Source organism: Microtus ochrogaster, assembly GCF_000317375.1.
Source record: "Microtus ochrogaster isolate Prairie Vole_2 chromosome 14 unlocalized genomic scaffold, MicOch1.0 chr14_random_1, whole genome shotgun sequence".
NCBI lineage: Eukaryota > Metazoa > Chordata > Mammalia > Rodentia > Cricetidae > Microtus > Microtus ochrogaster.
The window spans coordinates 30,945,939-30,963,983 of record NW_004949096.1 but is presented as its reverse complement, the minus strand read 5'-3'; the positions used below and the strand labels follow the sequence as shown (position 1 = coordinate 30,963,983).

Genomic DNA, 18,045 nt, shown 5'->3' with positions numbered 1-18,045 from the left:
CCGCGCCACCACCCTCTGCCCCCTCCCCTCTCTCCATCCCTCAGGCCCGGTCCCCAGGGGGCCCTCTCGGGCTCCGGGCCAGAGGCTCGGCCAGGCACGGCCGCCGGCGCCGCCCAGGGGCTGACGGGAGGGGCGGGAGCGAGCGCAGACTGTTTATAAACCCGCGCCGGAGCCGCCGCCGGCCGCCTGCGAAAAGCACTGTCGAAGCCTCAACTCCTTCCTTTGAGCAAACATCAAAACGTCCCCCAACGGGCACGGGGCGTCCAGGCCGTGTCACCCCCGCCATTGCTCCTCAGCGAGCCCAGCTTCCCGCCATCAGCCGGCTATCCGGGAGGCGGGAGGCGGGGAGACAAAGAGGGAGGGCGGCTGCCACGCGGAAGGCGCGGCGCTCGCTCGGCGCCCTCTGGTGGCCGGGCCTCAGAGCCACTCGCCGACGCCGAGGGCCCGCGGCCGCCCTGCTGCTTGCTCTGTGGGGGCCTAACACTCCCGGGCCGTGGTCCGACAACCTGAGGCCCCTTCCCTCCCCCACTTCCCCAGTCCTGCTGTGCCGTGAGTCAGTTGAGAGTTTCTAATTCAGTGGATGTTGCCTCTCAAGGGAGGATGTGTGATCTGAGAAATGAGGGAATAGACCGAACCCTTTGGAGTCGGGCAGCTTTTCAGAAATTCTCTCGGGGGTCTGTCCTGTCTTTGAGTGACAGAAAGAGCAACCCATCATTAGAAACAGGCCTAGAGGGATTAGGAGAAGACGTCTGTCTCCTCATGCTGGAAGACCGCGTCTCTGGGCAGACCAAGAATAGCTGATGTCCTCCTGAAGGAAGCCAGGCCTACTGTGGCGCTCCGTGCCTCACTCTGAACTGAGGCAGAAAAAAAAAAAAGCCCCAAGGTGGAAAGGCGGTTTATTTGCAAAAGAGAGTACTGCAGTAGGAGATAGGGCTGAGGGGCACTGCTCTTGGCAGGTTGGGGCAAGGAAGGGTCTGGCTACGTTATGCAGTTAGGCAGGTCCTGAGGGTTTCTTTAAGTTGCCCCTGCCCACTCTAAAACATCTCCCAGCTGTTTTGAAAGTGGGGAACCCGGAAGACAGGAAGGTCACAGAGTGAAAAGGTCAAAGATGCCAGCATCCATACCACCACTTCATCCTCAGGATCACAGTTACCTACATAAACGTGACAGCTTGTCTACTGAACTTTCACTTTTCCTTGGAAGAATCCTCATTTTGTCCCAACCAGGATGCTCCCCTCCCTCCGAACCTTTAGTTCTTAAAAGGCGCTCTTCTCCAAGCTCAGACACTTTCTGGCCCTAGAGATCTCTGCGCCCACACATGATGTCTGAGCATGGCTACCTGGACCAAACTGGTAGGCAGGAAGAGAGCCAAGCCTGAGGCAACCAGAAGAAATGAGTACTGGGTTAAGGCACAGGCCAAAGCCCCTGCTCTGCTGGGCAGTAGTGGGCAGAGTTGCTTTGCAGGAGACCTAGAAGTTCTCATAATGGTGAGAGAAATGAGTCCGGTCCTGCTTGTTGATGAGCTGACAGGCCTTCTCCACATTCTTGGTCATGCCAGGGGGACCACAGCTGAATACTCCAATCTTTCGGACCTATTGCAGGAGGAAGAACCAAAGGTGGACGTATTTACCAGCAGAGCTGGGTCCGTATTGGTCAGCAAGGTTTATGTTTAGAGTACAGGCTTTGGTCCTATTTAAAAAGCCATCCAGTGTTCCCATTGAAGGTTTATTTTGTACCATGCATGGTGAGGGCTAGCTCACGATAAGTCTAGCTCAACTTTGTAAGTGCTAGGTCACTGTAAAAAAGGCCACTTAACTAACCAGTGTTCAAATTCAGGGGCAGCTTGTTGCTGAGATCTGTGGCCAGCTGGTGAAAATTAGCTCCATCAGGGCCAGGGCAGTCCTGAGTAAGGGATGTTTCTAGTATTGAGCTCTTCCATTTGGTGGATAAATTTAGGGCTTCCTCCTTTCTTAGCACCTTAGGGTGACCCCCCACCTAAGCTTTTCTAGTCTGTAACCTACCAATCTGCTAAGGGGTAGATTCTCTGCAGTGACCAAGTCTTTCCCCGATAGAGCAGGTTGGAGAGCTTTGCCCACACCCCAGATGATAAAAGGGGATGAGAACCGGGATGTGGAGAAGACTCACCTGGGGGTGAACTTCCTGCAGAGAGTTGAAGAAAGGCTCAAAGGGAGGGCGGCCAAAGTGGGTGACCGAGCGCAGGCCCGTGAACAGACTCCGGTTCAACACCTTTTGGAAGTGCCGCTCACAGATGTACTGGGGAAGGAAGTGGGCACAGAAGATCATAGCCAGGCATGGCCAGGACCAGCTCTTGGCCCTGATAGTGTCCCACCTGCCCTGCCTGGTTGGCCTGGCCTACCAGCATGGTGGTCCTGAGGTCAAACTTCTCAGCAAGCTGGGTGATATAGATATGCACAGACACCAGGTCCTGGTGGTCATTCTCCTCCACCTCCCGGATGATGTCAGCCAGCCACTCAAACTGCCGCTGAGTCCTTGTCACCCAAATGAAGTAGATCTGAGGACACACACTGGGGCTCAGGGCCAGCTCAGCTTGGCTTCCCTACGGGATCTCCACACGGAATTCTGACCTAAGCCAGTTTGTGACTGTTCCCAGACCACCTGGGAAATAGGATGTATGGGAAGTAAGACCAGGCTCTGACAAAGAGAGGTAGAAGTGAGAGGCAACCTGGTGCCAGACTAAAGAGCCTTCCACAACTGAGCTGAGGGTCTTCTGAAGTCAGAGCAACTTCCTCAGGCCAAGCCCAGCACTTCCTTCAGTGGGAGATGCTAGAGCAGGAGGCTGCTCACAGCTGAGCAGCTGCCTAGAGGCAGAACTTTGAGCTGAAGGGCATTCTCTGGAGCAGCCGCCTTGGGGATCCCCAGCTGCCTGAAAAGTGATGACAGGCCTCTATCAAGAGGAAAAGACAGGTGCTGCAGGTGAAGGACCAGGTAAGGAAGGAGCTGTCACCCTCTGAGTGCTGACAGCCTGTAGGCTGGGCCTCTGCCCGTTGCATTCCAGCGCGCCTGATTCACCTGCCAGGCCCAGAGAGACAAGCAGAGGCCTGCCATTGGGTCTGAATTACAGAAAAGGGCCTATGTGGAGGGGGCCTGAAGGCTTGGCTGTATGTGGCTAGGGCCAACCCACCAGCAAGTCCTACCTCGTCACCTCCCTTCAACCCTGAGACCTGAGCCAGTTTTACTTGTGCCCCACCCCAAAGGTGCCCTTCCCTCTCCCAGCCAGCACTCTGAGGGCTGGCCTCTTCTGGATGAGGGAATGCGGTTTCGTTGGTTGCTTGTTTTGTTTTGCCTCCCTTCAGCTCTTCCTGGAGGGACTCTCACAAGCAGTTCCTGTGCAGAGCACCCCATGGCTGAGTGAAGGAGCTCTTAGAGACTGGGTGGAGTCCTATAGACATCAGTATACCAATTCCGCCTGTCAGGACAACCTGGCATCTTTCCAACACACCATCCTTCTCCGGGTCTCAGACCAACTTGTCCTCCCCAGAAGGTAGAGACACAAACAGAGGCAGGAGATAGGGGCAGTGCTGTGCTGGGGGAACCGTGGGCTGGCACTCACCTTCTTGCAGAACACTTGGCAGCTGACTGATGACTTGAAAACCAGGTCTTTGAGGATGGAGGCAAAGGGGGTGACCCCAATTCCAGCTCCCACTAGCACCGACACCTCAAATTTATGCCACTCCTGGTGGCCCTCTCCAAATGGCCCATCGAGGTACAGCTGTGGGAAGGGCAGTGGTTTTAAAATTCAGCTTAGCCATCATTCTGAAGCCCGAAATGGACATGGTGGGCAGGGAAACGGAGTTACAAGACATGAGGAAGAATACAGGGTGGGGTTGGGTCTGTGCTGCTCTCTGGGAGGAGGCAGTACAGCAGGGAGCCTGGTGATGCGGGGGGGGGGGCTATAGAACTGTATAGATAATCTGGGCACCTTTGGGTATCTGGCACAGGTGTCAGCGGTTGGAGGTGAGTAGATCTCCCTGAGGCGGGTGGTCCAGGGTCCAGCTGCCCGGATGTGCAGGCTGAGTGTATCCTCGTGGGGTGCCGAGGTCAGTGTGAAGGGGTGGTACTCAGTGGTCCCCAGAGCCAGGCATGCAATCCTCACCCACTGCCCTGACTTATACTCAAAGCCCTGGGGCCTCTGGAACTGCAGATGGGTCACTCCTGGGAAGGGATGGCGCAAGAGATTGTTGCCCTGAACCCAGCAACGGTATGGTCTCCAGAAAGTTCCTCTAACAGTAGCCTCAGCTCTGATGACAAGGTAGACACTCCCCACTAGAATCTTGCCTTGCAGAGGAGCTGGGGGTGAACAGGGCAAGGGGAAGCCTGGCCTGGGCTCCTCTACTCTCTGTCTTAAGAGGGGCCCACATCTCAAGCAAAGAACAGTCTCATCAGATTACTTCTCCCAAGGACCCCAGGTCCCTTCCCTTCCCCTGGGCCAGGACAGTAGACTGGAGCAGCCCAGGTACTGCCTGTGTCCTGTCAGTTCCCTTAATAACCAAGTGGGTTCCCTCACAGTCTTCAGGCTTGTACCTGAAGGCAGCAGCTCGGCTTTCACCACGCTGATCTCCACCTTCTTCCGGCTCAGGCTCACCAGCTTGTCCCCCACATAGATAATTGCCGGGGCCAGGAAGAAGATGTGGAATCGGGGCACCTGGATCAGAGCAAAGCTGCCGTGGATGATGAGCTGCACGGGATGAAGAATAAGGCTCAGTCCAAGTGGTCCACACAGCTTTGACCTAACCCACTGGGGTATCCATTCCTTACCTCCCATGAATCCATTCCTTCTGGGTTCTGAGATAATCACTCCCACCTCCATCCTCCAAAACACACCAAAGGAATGCTACCATTCCATACATAGCCAAGGTGACCCCCACCTGGATTCTGTAAGATATCCTCTGTGTGTGTGTGTGTGTGTGTGTGTGTGTGTGTGTGTGTGAGAGAGAGAGAGAGAGAGAGAGAGAGAGAGAGAGAGAGAGAGAGAGAGAATATCTCAATATCTTAGATGTAGCCCTGCCTCAGCCTTCTGAGTACAGAATTTACCAGTCTGCATCAACACACCTGGCCAACGTGGCTCTTTCTTTGTCATGTTCTGTCTAAAAAGCTTTAGTGAACTTCATTGACCCCTCCGGCCTTGCAGCACTCTGGCCTCTGGACTCCTACTAGCTGTTCTTTCTCCTTGGTCCTTTTGGGTTCAGAATCTTTACACTTACAGGGGTAGGGCAAGCCTGAGCTTTCTTGTCCCTAGATCTCCCCATGGCTACTCCATCCCCCTTTCCACGTCTCAGCAGAAATGACACCTCCACTGCCTATGTCCATCACGTCACACATATCTCTTTCTATCTTCCCTCGTCCATGGTCAGCCTCTGTTCATCCACATGTGTATTCTTTTCTGAGTGGTCTGAGGAGGTGAAGACTGTGCTACCATTGTCTTGGATCTGCGTGATGCCTTCTGGGTACACATCTGGCACTCGGTAATTGTCGGGGAAGGGCTTGCCCTGTTTGTTCCACCTGTTGGTGGCTAAGAACATCTAGCTAGTCTTTTCCATGAGATACCTTGGCAGCTTATAACCCTGCCCCAGGACTCTCTTCTCCTCGCTTTCTTTTCTTTATTCTCTGGGATTAAACCTAGAGACGCACAGTGCTAGATAAGTGTTTTTACAACAGACCTACAGCCAGCTTTTTCTTACTTTTTACTTTGAGGTAGTCTTAGGGATTTGATCAGGCTAGCCTTAAATTCACTCTGTGGACCAGGTAGGCTCTGGACTTGTAATCCTCCTACTTCAGTCTCCCAAGGAGCTGGGACGACAGGCACCTGCTACCAGGCCCAACTTCAAGGTCTTCTGTAAGCCATGCCAGCTCCCTCTCTGCAGCCTGTGATTCTAGAGACCCCCTCCCTCGCCACCTCCCTGGTTTACTGTTACCTCAGCAACAGTGTTCTGCTGGTTCTGCCTCAGCCTCCCCGGCCACTCATTTTCCAGCTCCTGCGCTGGCCCCATTCCATCTGCCGCCCCAATCATGGGTGTGGTCCAAGCCTGCTTTCCTCACCCACTGCTCTTTTCTCCTGTGCTCCGCCATGTAGCATGGCCTCTCTGATAAGCCATAACCATTCTGCCTCATCAGCCACCCCCACATGTCACCAGCATGTCCTGCCACTACCCAGGCCTGTCTCCTCTGTCCCCTGCATATCCTGTCACTCCTCTCGCCCTTGCATCTGTGTGCATGCCCTTCTACTTAGGTCCTGCTACCTGGATTGCTCTTCAGTATCCACTCAGCCTTGTCAATGTTTAGTTTCTCTCTTCTAAAGCTGTGGCTGAAGTCGCCCCTAGCCAGGTCAGCGTAAGTGAAACTCTTCCTCTGTGACTTCCTGTGGCTTACTGTTGGGACACTCTGCTCAGCAATCCCTTCTGTTTGGAGTGAATGTGGCACTGGTCTCTGCAGCAAATCCTAACTTCCCAAGGGCAGGAATCTCCAACTCTGTTGGACTTCCCACAGAGCTAGGGAAAAGAGGCCCTTGGTTGCTATCTGTTTCAGTGAATTCAGGTCTCCTGTTCAAGAATTCCTTCTCCAGTCAAGGGCTCCACGTTTTTTAACCTTTCCCCACTGTGGTGGAGAAGTTCAGTCTAGGCTGTTGTCAGCATAAACATTCTTTCTCAGAGTCGGCTCCCCCATCCCCGGGGATAAGTGAGAGGAAGTTTCTTTAGCCCTGAACTCCCTAACCGGGCAAAATGCTCTCCATCTGCCAGGCTGGGGCTGCCCAGCAAGCCAGCGATGTCTACAACCCAGCAATGAGTCAGAAAGCAGTCTTGAACTTAGGGAATCAAGCTAACCACTCTACTGGGTCTCCCTACTCATTTTATCACAAGGAACGTATTCCTAGCAAAAGCAGTAGGCATCAGGCTAGGACTCCACCCTTCATTGGGTAGGGAGGGAGGGAGGAAAGGAGGAAATTAGCTAACCAGAGCTCTCAAAGGAGGGAGAGATTATTTGGAAGCAAACATCAGCAGTTCTAGAAACCGTCCTAAGCCAAGGCAGATAGTTATTTCAAAATCAGGAAGTGCTAAGCCACAGCAATAATCTTCCCAGCTAACAGTGAGGATAGAGCTGCATCTGGGAGGAGGGAAGTAGGATACCAGGATTCAGCCACAACCAGACAATGGTACATTCTTCATCGCAGAACAAAAGAGACCCCTGTGTACTGTTCTGCTAGGAGGTAAAAATACTAGTCATGGGGGCTTTGGGCTCTCTGAATGCCAGCAAACAAGCCATCAATCAACTGGTGGGGAAAAATAAGGGCCTCGGGACTTGGTTTAATTTCTCAGTCACCTTAGGGTGCCTTTTGGGGCATACTGTGTACCTGAGGCAAGGAGGCAAGCACAAGGACCCAGGTCAGAGTCAGCTCAGGAATTCAGGTCAATCATCTGTTGACAACACAGTGGAGGGTGACAGGAGCAGGAGAAGAGAGGGGAGGAAAGAAACCATGGGTCCTAGCTCGAGAAGGAAATAGGATAGGTGTGTAAGAACAGTAATGTCAGAATCAAGCCTTTGCTTGGGCCTGCTCTCAGGCACTAACAGGTGTTGTCTGAGTCCTGAGTCACGGCCAGTGTCATGGCATCTCGTGTGAGTCTACATCAAAGAGTGCCATATCCTGTTCTCCACTCCCTTCCTCCTGGCTGCAGGCTCTTGCTGTGAGCCTCCCCCATCCTCAAAAGGCATAAGAGATTCCCTTCCTCTGCCACCTAGGCCCTGACAGTCTTCAGAGACCCAGCCATTCTGTTTGTCTCTCATGCTGTGTCCTGAACTCTCCTTGGAGCCTAGACCATGCTATTACATCTCTGTTGTCTGTCCATGGTGTCAACAACTCCTAATAAAGCCCTTTTCTCCAGTGATGCCAGCTCAGTGTCCTCTTGGACCACTTGCCCCACCAAAACCTAACACGGTGGAGTCTCAAAGTCCATCTTATCAGCAGTCCGGTTGGTGTTTCCAGCAACCCTATTAACTTCATAGGTGTTTGGTTGCGTGATATGGCTAATGTGTTCTCAGATGAGATCAGAACAAAAGTAGAACCCACTGAAGTTTCTCTAGAAGAAGAATTCTTCCTTAAGGTGCAAGCAGTCCACCCAGGAACCAAAAACCAGCCACGCAAAGGCAGAGGAAGACTGGAGAGAAATGGTGTGGGGAGTCTGTGAGGAATGCCAGTGAACCTGGCAGGGCTGCTACCAGAAAATCCCACGGCAAGGAGGGATCTTCCGAGAGGCGCATAATGGGTTCGGCCTCCTGGAGAGCCCCACACTATAATTTCCATCTTTATGGAGGGATATGGGGAAATGAATACATGAAATAACTAAGGAGATGGAAAAATCAACGTCGAGCCCGCAAAGCCTCCCTAGGAACGTCTTGTCTGCACCCCACTGGCCTGGCTCACAGCCAAAAACTCTCACCAGGACATAGAGAAAAATGTAGAGGTGGTGGGTCAGCCAGAAGCCCCGGAAGCTGCGTCGGCGGAAGTGGTGGGAGGCAAAGACGTACATGATGGCCAGGGCCAGGAGCAGCAGGACTCCAGTGAGGCCTGGGAAGAGAAAGGGGCAGGAGACTGAAGAACAATGCTAGGCTGTCTTATCACTGATCCGCCTGGCCGTTGCGGGCCTGGCATATTGCACGCTTCTCAACCGGGTGCTGAATGATTGACTGAATGAATGAATGAATGAATGAATGCACAGAAATCTCTAGATGAGACACTGGAAATATCAGGCCCCATCACCATGGAGTCAAAACTGCACCACTATTCTTGGTTATTATGACATGAACTCTGGACCAATTTGTGCCTGGGACCATACCAAACAGCAAATTGACAGAGTCCCTCATCTACCCGGAATTGGTAGAAAGCCCCAGCTTTCCTGGAGGATTCCATGCCAGGGCTACAGAGAGGGTCATGCTGAAGCCAGGATGGGATGTGGAAACACAGAATACCTCAGTGATCAAGGAGGAGAAAGACGGTAATTAGGAAGATTAGAGCCCTGATGTGTGGGAACGCAAAGGTTAAGGAGGGATTGAACCGCAGCCTGTAAAAGTCGTGAGCAGAGAGAAGAGCATAAATACAGCCTTATCCACCAAATCCCAGGGTGCGGAAGTCAGCAAGCACCCTCTGAAGTTCAAAGCAGTAGGATTTTTAAAAACCTGCTGTATTTCACAGAAGGAGTGAAAATGAAAAACACATTACCCCAAGGAGGGAACAGACTGAAATTATAAATAGGCTTAGGATCAATCTTAATAGATTCACAGCTATTAGCTCTGAGTTGGGTGATTGCAGTAAGCTAGGAATATTCCCCAACCTTTGTCAAGGCTTCTTATGGTGTGGGTGGGGGCTTCTGCCTGAACTGATTTAAAAAAAAAAAAAAAAGCCTGGTCCTTCTCCCATGGAGCTGGGGCACAGCATTCCTCCAAGCAACAGTCATGGTAAGTATAAGTATTATAAAGAAGGCCCACTCCCAACCCTCTGAGAACCAGTCCAGAATAAGGTCCAGTAAGCCCCTCCTGGGGGGGATCTAGCCCAAGGTTGAGGGGAGCTGTGATGCAGCCACCAAACTTTCTTACTGCCCAGAAGTGTCCTCTGGGCCAGAGGGCAGAGCCTGGCTCATCATAAGAATTGAATGAGTTTGGCTATTCAGTGACAGACGGAACCCATAGCCTGGAATTTGGAGTCAAGCCTAGACATTCAGAGAGGGGAAGAGTTCTCACCTGGCACAGTCTGGAAGAACCACCAATAATACTTCTGAGGGAACTCTGACCTGTGTGGAAGGCACAGTAGGGAGTTGCAAGATGAGTTCTCCAGGCCCTCTCTGAGAGTTCCCAGAGGAACAGAACAACCATCCTTCAGGTTGGTCATTGACTGTCCATCCCAGAAGGTGACCCTGTTCTCTGGGCCAAGCAGATTTATCCTCTACCTTCAGGAAATTCATTCCTGACACACACACTTACCCATCATCATGGAAGAGGCCAGGGAAGAGGCAGGAGAGGACACTGAGTGGGCTGACGGAAAACAGGTACACATTCACCGCATGGCCAGCACTGTGTAAGACTAGGGAAGACCAGACAGGGTGATGAGCCCAAGGACAGCCAAGCGAGGAGGCTCAACACATCCGAGCGCCAAACAGACATGGAGGAATGAAACAGCACCCTCGTGGTCTGGGCTGCTGACTGGTAGTCAGCCTCCTGGTCCTCGCCCATTCCACCCACGAACACAACCACACGAGTCTGGTTATGCCAGACAGAAATTATGCCATCAGAAGCTCATTCCTTTGGTTTCCTTCACGGATCTGTTTTAAAGCATAAGAACTAGGAGAGCAAGCATTTCTACCCTGTCAGTTAAAGTTGAGGGGTTGAAAGTATAGGAAAAGCCATTGAGGGCAGGGTGGGCTCCTGAACTGAACTTCATCCCCCACAAGCCCAGCTAACTCCATCCTTATGGAAATGGCCACCCAAGAGCCACATTAAAGTTAAGTGCCAGTGGGGACGGGGAGGAGCCCCAGAGGAGGGGAAGCTAGCAAGGGCAGCAGGCACCGAGAGAATCCCAGAGCAGCAGCCCCTGCCTGTGAGGATGATGGCTGTGGAGGCGATGAGGCGATGGAAGTCCACAGCGGCATCGAAGGGAATGTAGCGGTTGAGGAAGGTCTCCCGCAAGAAGGTGATGAGGTTGCGACACATGGTGAGCAAGATGTAGGAAAACATGAAGGAGATGCTGGCCGCCGTGCCCCGGGACAGGATGATGCCCACACGGGTGGTATCGGTGATGCCGCTGTGGTGTGCCGCAAAAGCATAGTCTGTGAAGGGACAAGAGTGCAGTTTGCCGCAGTGCATCACCACAACCACCCACTCCTGGCCTGCGGTATATGATGTCACTCACAGTAGGCCCTCTCCAGAAAGAGCGCCCCAGTGATGGCGTAAAACACTGCCACACAACCTATGTGGCGCCGATAGTTCTCAACAAAGCGCTTGAACTGCTGCAGCGTTTGGTGACGGCAGCTGTGTTGAAACCTCTCTCGGTGCGCCTCCGTGAACAGCAAAGGCTGGAACGAAGTTACCCTGGGAGACAAGAAGCCTTAACCTTGGCCTGTGAGACTCAATACCAGTGGAAACCTGCTACCCCAAGGGGTGTCTCTGAAGAGAGTCCTCGAAGGACAGGTTCAGACCTTTAGTAGGCTACAACTACTAAGTCTAAGTGAGGGAGAATCTCCAAGTGATTATTTCATCCCCAGGGCATACACAGCCTCTACACCAGGGTCCATTCACAAAGGCAGCACCTTCCTCTCCCTGTCTGTTGCTCCTACCAGGCACCCACAGTTAGCCTATGGAAGGCTCAAGGGGCCTGTCACAGTTAGCTTTAGTGGTTAACTTGACATCCCTGGGAAGAAGTAACCTCCACTGAGGAATTACCTTCATCAGATTGGCATGTTTGAGGCATTTTTTTTGTTAACTGATGTAGGAAGGCCCAGTCCACTGTGGGCGGTGCCATCCCTGAGCAGTGAGCCTAGGCTATATAAGAAAGGTAGCTCAACCGCTAAAGGAAGCAAGCTGGAAACCAGCGTTCCTCTGGTTTTTGCTGCAAGCTCCTGCCTTGACTTCCTGCCATGGCCTCTCTCTATGATAGATTGAAACCTGTAAGCCAAATAAGCCCCTTTCTCCCCAAGTTGCTTTTGGTCATGGTTTTATCTCAGCAACAAAAACCTAACTAGGGCAGGTTCTCTGCGAAGGTTCCCCAACTTCCCAGACAGAGGTGAGAAAACATCCCTGAGTCCTGAAGTTCCTTGCCCTTCCTACCACTTTAACATTCATCAGTAGGGAACTGTAGTGACAGGCGCACCGATTGAAAGCATTCTGGCGCAGGGAGTGCTTATCTGCCTATAGAGCAGAGTACTCAGCACCATGTAATGGGTGGTTGAAGGGGCATGGCCTTTAGGGGCAAAGCAGCCATACTTCTTGCCAAATCTCCGTCGGATCTCTTGAGGAGGGTCTGTGTCCATGGGGCACTGTAGTCTCTGTGGTGATGCCTCAGTCTTGATGTTGTGGGGGGCACAGTGGGCATTTATTCTGGGCGAAGGACTAGGAAGGAAAAGCGGAAGGTGTCTGCCAACCGACCTCCTGCTGCCCTGCTTTGCCTCCAAACCAACTTTGTCGAGGAAAGATAAAAACCCTCCACGCAGGACAGCAGGAGTTCCCCAGCAAGGTGGACAGGGAGTGAGTTCCAGTGGAGGTCGCCACATGTAACTGTGTCCTCTCTGAGGACACTTGGCCCCGGCAGTGAGTGAGCTCTGCCTAACTCAGCAGGCTCACTTCTCATCCTGATACAGGATGTACCCACAGAAAAAGTGTGCCCTTTTTCTGTTTGCATGAAGGTGCTACATGGGATGGGGGCAGTGCCCAACCTCAGCCATCCTAGGGACAAAATGACAGCTACCCCATATACCCAGACGGAAACTCACCAGATCTTCTCCTGGCTGATGTAGGAGGCTCGACGGCAGAGGTTCTTGATGACTTCGGGCACTTCCACCCCTGTGATGAAGAGCTTGGTGAGGGAACAGCTCAGAGTTCAGCTGAGCCTAGCTCAAGCACAGGGTCCCTCTCTTTCCTAAGTTCAAACCTGTAGAACCTGCCTCTGGGGACCCCAGCCTCAGTTCTCGGCCCAGTCCATTGAGAACCAGACTCACCTATCTATTGATCAGTGTAGCTATAAGGGAAGTCACTCAAAGGTCTTTCTGGGTTGGAAAATGTTCATAATACAATGCTGGAAACTTTATCTCATTTTCCTGTCAGGGCTGCACACTGAGAACAAAGCAAGGCTGAGCTGCAAATCCGAGTTCTTTTTGGAGGGGGTGGGGGTTGAGACAGAGTTTCTCTGTGTAACAGCCCTGGCTGTCCTGGAGCTCTCTTTGTAGTCCAGACTGGCCTAGAACTCACAGAGATTCGCCTGCCTCTGCCTCTTGAGTACTGCCTGGCAAATCCAAGTTCTTACAGGAGACCTGGAGCCTCCAGGGTGCTTCTAAGTTCTAAACCAACCCCGAAGATGTCTTGGCTCATGGTGAACTTATCCACATGAAACCCAAGTGTTTAAAGACTTATTTTAAACTTATGAGTGTTTGTATCTGTAGATTACTATGCATCACATGTATGCCTGATGCCCAAGGGGGCTGGAAGAGGACACCCAATCCCCTGCAACTTGGTTCCAAGTGGTTGTGAGCTGCCATGTGGGTGCTGGGAACTGAACGTGGTCCTCTACAAGAGCAGCAGGTGTTCTTCACCACTGAGCCATCTCTCCAGCCCCAAATTCAAGTGTCTAGCACCAAGTGCCAATATTCGGCAAACAGCAAATGTGGTGAGGTAGTAATCTAGAAAGACCTCGTCTTGGTGAAAGAGAAGAGCTGTTTGTAAAGCCCGTGTGCCCTTTTCTGTTGTGTCAAATAAGCTCAGAAGGAAAGAGCAGTGTGCAGCGATGACCGAAAGGGAAACAAGACACCACACACTGTTCACTCAGTCCCCTGCCCGGTCACACCAGGCCCGGTATCCCCAGGACTGTGTAGCCTGGCTAGCCTCTGCCCTCAGGCCTAAGTACCCATTGCTTGGCTTCCTAGGAAAAGAAGAAAGCTATAGACTCAGCTTTCCTTTTCACCAGCTCCCCTTGCCCGCAGGCCAGAGGAGGCCTTGTGCAGAAGTTGATCCACATCTTGCCCAACTCGCTCCATCTCTCAGCAACGCTGCTAGCCCCCACTGTTCTCAGAATCCCGGGAAGGACTGGGTTTGGTCTCAACATGTTCCAAGGAGAATTTCAAGCTTCAAAGACGTTGTGACAGCTCAGAGCAGGCCACGTACAGACCCTCGGCTTGCAATCTGTCCCATCCCTCACTCTGACCCTGACCCCCCACTCACTTGAGTCAGACGCAGGTAGGGCAGGAGGTAGGGAGCAGACAGTGTCGTTGGACCTTGACGGACTCAGCAAACGTTTACTAAGCACTTAGCCAGGAGATAGGGCGGGAGTTAGGGGATAAAACCCCAAATACACCCCACCCATACAACCTAGTCACTGAGAACGTACCCTGACCTGAGTAGAGCTGTAACAAAGAGACACTGTTTCCTCCTTGCTCTGGGCACTAAGCTCGGAGGTGCACTGGTGGGGTGGCTTTGGCAAGGATCCAGCAGAAGCAGGGCTCCAGTCAACATCTCTTACCGAAAATTGAGTGTAGTAGCAAACATCTGTTTTCCCAGCACTTGGGAGGTAGAGGCAGGAGGATTACCAGAAGTTCAAAGCCAGTCTGGTGCGCATAGCAAGTTCCAGGCCACCCAGTCACACACAGAGCAAGACTCTGTCTCAAACAAAAGAAATGTCTCCCACCCACCTCTCACCCCACTGCAGCTGCCAGGCTACATTCATGGGCCCAAGGCACTACTATCTTCCTGGGCCCTTTCCTCCGTACAAATAAACATAAATTAGCAATGTTATTCGATAATCACATGAGCATCATCCAGGCTGGCTATATTATGCATTCATTATTATACTGATTTTTTTTTCCTTCTGGTTCTCATATAAAGTATTTCTGTGGGCTCCTAAAAGTATGTTACGCCTCCTGACACATACGTCAGCCAGCCTGCCAGCCAGGCAGCCCCACCTTTGACACAGAGCTGTGTGAATCGGAGATCGCTGTCGTGGTCCCGTAGCATGAAGTGGAAATCCTCCCAGGTCAACTCCTCCTTGTCCTGGAAGCCCGACTCCCGGAACATGGACTCCACCACCTCAGTCAGCTGGGCCTTGGACAGGCAGTTGTTAGAGATCTCGATGAAGGACCTAGGGTTGGGGGCGGGCACACCAAGAAGGCTCACTGACCATCCCACCAGGTCTTCGGGGAGATGGGAGGCTAAATCAGGGACCCGGCTTGCTGAATCCCAAGTTCCCTAGTAGTTCTGGAAGGCTCTGGTTACAAAGATAAGGAGGAGGTCCCCTGCTTCTCCTTTATAACTATTCCTGTGATGGAACCTCCTCCTCCTGGAGGTCCCTGTCCTGACTTAACTCTCCTTGCTCTTCGAGAGGACCAACCTTAGCATCCTAATGAACTCATCCTTGGAAATGAGGCCATTCCCATCAAAGTCATACATTCGGAACATAAGGCGAGACTTCTCCTCGGGGGAGCCTGGAAGAAGAAGGGTTCTGTGAGGAGAGCCCAACCCAACCTCCAGAACCCCCGACTAGACTCCCAGGCATCTGCCGTGGACTCGGGGCTCTCTGTTTCCTATAGTTCAGGCACACTGCAGTGCCCCTGTCCCGCCCCTGTCTGAACATTATTTTCTCCTTTCTCACCTTTCATGAAGACAACCAGGATGTCCAGGAACTCCCGGAAAGAGAGGTAGCCATTGCCGTCCTTATCAGCCAGAGAAAACATGGACTCCACAAACATATCCTGGGGCTTGAGGCCCAGAGACTCTGCAAACTCAGCCCTGCTCAGCTCACAGGTCAGGGCCTCACGCACTTTCACTGAGGAGTCCAGAGGCAGAGTCCCTGCATCTGCCTGATTGATGTCCAACACCTGCATTTAGGCAGACACAGGAGTTGGGGGGGCGTCCTTCACTTGCAGGTTGGTGGGACCACTTTCTGAGGCATCTGTCCAGCACACGCCCCCATAAGCAGTCCAGGTCTGTGAGTTACAGCTATGCTACAGAGGCCTGGCCCTTTGACTTAGCTGACTGAACCAAGTATGCACATTTGACCCGACCTGGGCGTTTGGAGTTACAACCGATAGGTTCCAGAAATGCTGTGACCTCAGCACAATGCTGTGATCTGACCTCTGTGATCAGAGACACGGGGGTTAGAGGAGTCAGAGAGGAAAGCAAACACAATCGAAGACAGGCCTTGCTTGCCAACAGTATCCTCCCCCAGATCTTCCCAAGCCAAGACGAAGTCCTCCTCCCTTTGGGGTTCCTGAGACCGTGTTTATCCTTTATGTCTGTCTTCCATCTAAAGAGGTTGGCAGAGGAGAATTCTTATTGTGGGTCATCTCCATCTTACCCAGGGACTGCCCCAGCAGGAGAACAGCCGGTGAGGGAAGCAGGTAGGCCAAGGCCATAATACCTGTTTTTCCTGCCTGTCAACAGCTGCTCAGTCCAAGCCTGGCTGTGTTTTCATGAGGCAAACACTACAGCTTCAAACAAGGTGCTTTAGTGGAAAGAGCCTGGGGCTGGAGGTAAGAGCCCTGGGTTCATGTCCCAACCCTGCCATCTGGGTGCTGTGTGCCCTGGGGCAGTTCCCTTCAGTTGTCTGGGCTTTGTTCCCTCACCTGCCCTATTTATCTCATAGGTTACGGTGACGATCAACAGGAGCGTCTGTGTGGGGCATGGCTTGAGAGTACAGGGCAGCGAGAGGAAGACCTAACAGTCCGCGAAGCTTCCAGAACAAGGTCTTCCCTTCATCCTGATGACATCTGGACTCAGTGCAGGTGCCTGGATCCCACTGGTGCCCTAGCAGGAGCCACAACCCAGCAGCTTAGGGTTCCCTGGTTCTTATGCACACTCAACAGTTGGAGAATTAATCCTGGCCCAGAATCCATGTACGCATGCCCATTAAATGGATATTCTCCCGTGTCACTCTCTCCCGGCTAGGCAGCTTACTCTTTCCCAGACATTAATTTTCTCCCTTCTGCAGGGCTCCTCTGCTTGGTCCTACCTACCCACTCCCTTCTCCTGGGCCAAACTTTTTCTTTGTGTCCTTGCCAATCTTAACCTCCGCCATGATCTTACGCCAGATTGACAGCTTTTCTTCACTAACATATTAGATCACGTGTTCCCTGGATCACCTTTACAGTCCTCATCCCTTACCAATCTTTTGGAAGAACATCATCACTGGCCCAATAGAACGATTAACTTTCTTGGGACGCATGCTGTATTTATGTGTCTACCCTGAGCCCCATGCTGGGGACAGAACCCAGGGTTTGACACATCCCAGAAAGCACTTGATCAGTGAACTATGTCCACAGACACCACTGGTTCTGAGACAGTAGTCGAGGCTGGATTTGAACTCCCAATCCTCCTGATTACAAGTGTGTACCACCATGCTTTCTACATTAAACCTCCTATTTCCACTCCAGCGTTCTATCCAGGTTATCTTTAAGTTTGTACCAGATGTGGGCATCAGTCTTTGGACTTTTCTCTTCTATCTAATTTTCCCACATCTTCCCAGTAGTTCTCAGAAGTCCATATGGTAGCTCCATGATGCACTCCCCAAAGAACAGAACTCTGGCTCTGGAAGGGGGGCACTGAACTGGCTTGCTCTGCTTCATTCCTGTACACTGTCTCCCAGGAGACCGGACTGAGCTGGGTAGGAACACATCCACAGGAAGTGTGAAAAGAACTAAGAGAGTGCTTTTTCAGAAGAGCACCAGCTCTTTACATGGTCCTACAGACTCCTCAAAGCAGAATAATCTTGGCATCCATGCCTTTATTTTGTGTATCTCCTTTGGGCTTCCGTTTCCTGTTTGGGTTGGAGAGAAGGCTCGGGAGTTAAGAGCACACACTGCTTTCCAAGGGAACCTGAGTTCAGTTCCCAGCACCAACATCAGACTTCTCAGGAGGTTCACAACCATTTCCCTGCCGTCTGCAACCATTTCCCTGCCGTCTGAGTTCCTGGGGGTGTGGTGCCTCTGCCCTGTGAGCGGCCACACTCATTTGTGCTGCCCCGCCCCCGTGGACATAATTAAAATAAACCTTTTTTTAAAAAAAGCAAAAATAGTGCCAGGCTATGGTGGTGCACACCTTTAATCCAGCACTCGGGAGGCAGAGGCAGGCAGATCTCTGTGAGTTCGAAGTCAGCCTGGTCTACAAAAACTAGTTACAGGACAGATTCCAAAGCTACAGAGAAATCCTGTTTCGAAAAACCACACGCGCACACACACACACACACACACACACACACACACACACAAACCCACACCATAAAACCTCCTGAGGGTATCAGGGTGATCAACCCTAAATTTCTTTTCA

General features: G+C 52.1%; 1 protein-coding gene across 1 annotated transcript in view; it reads right to left on the bottom strand.

Annotated features, from left to right (window-relative positions):
• Positions 1–19: 19 nt before the first annotated feature.
• Positions 20–18,045, bottom strand: part of Duox1 (dual oxidase 1) — a 35,490-nt gene continuing 17,464 nt past the window's right edge. The window contains exons 19-34 of the mRNA XM_005364373.2: positions 15,374–15,599; positions 15,113–15,206; positions 14,688–14,863; positions 12,510–12,579; positions 12,004–12,129; positions 10,934–11,112; positions 10,620–10,850; positions 10,009–10,108; positions 9,769–9,818; positions 8,472–8,599; positions 4,564–4,717; positions 3,962–4,194; positions 3,593–3,751; positions 2,378–2,533; positions 2,146–2,274; positions 20–1,592 (exon numbers count right to left, since the gene is read on the bottom strand). Coding sequence (XP_005364430.1) covers positions 1,470–1,592; positions 2,146–2,274; positions 2,378–2,533; positions 3,593–3,751; positions 3,962–4,194; positions 4,564–4,717; positions 8,472–8,599; positions 9,769–9,818; positions 10,009–10,108; positions 10,620–10,850; positions 10,934–11,112; positions 12,004–12,129; positions 12,510–12,579; positions 14,688–14,863; positions 15,113–15,206; positions 15,374–15,599 — 2,334 coding nt within the window. The 3' untranslated portion in view covers positions 20–1,469. The remainder of the gene's footprint in view (positions 1,593–2,145; positions 2,275–2,377; positions 2,534–3,592; positions 3,752–3,961; positions 4,195–4,563; positions 4,718–8,471; positions 8,600–9,768; positions 9,819–10,008; positions 10,109–10,619; positions 10,851–10,933; positions 11,113–12,003; positions 12,130–12,509; positions 12,580–14,687; positions 14,864–15,112; positions 15,207–15,373; positions 15,600–18,045) is intronic.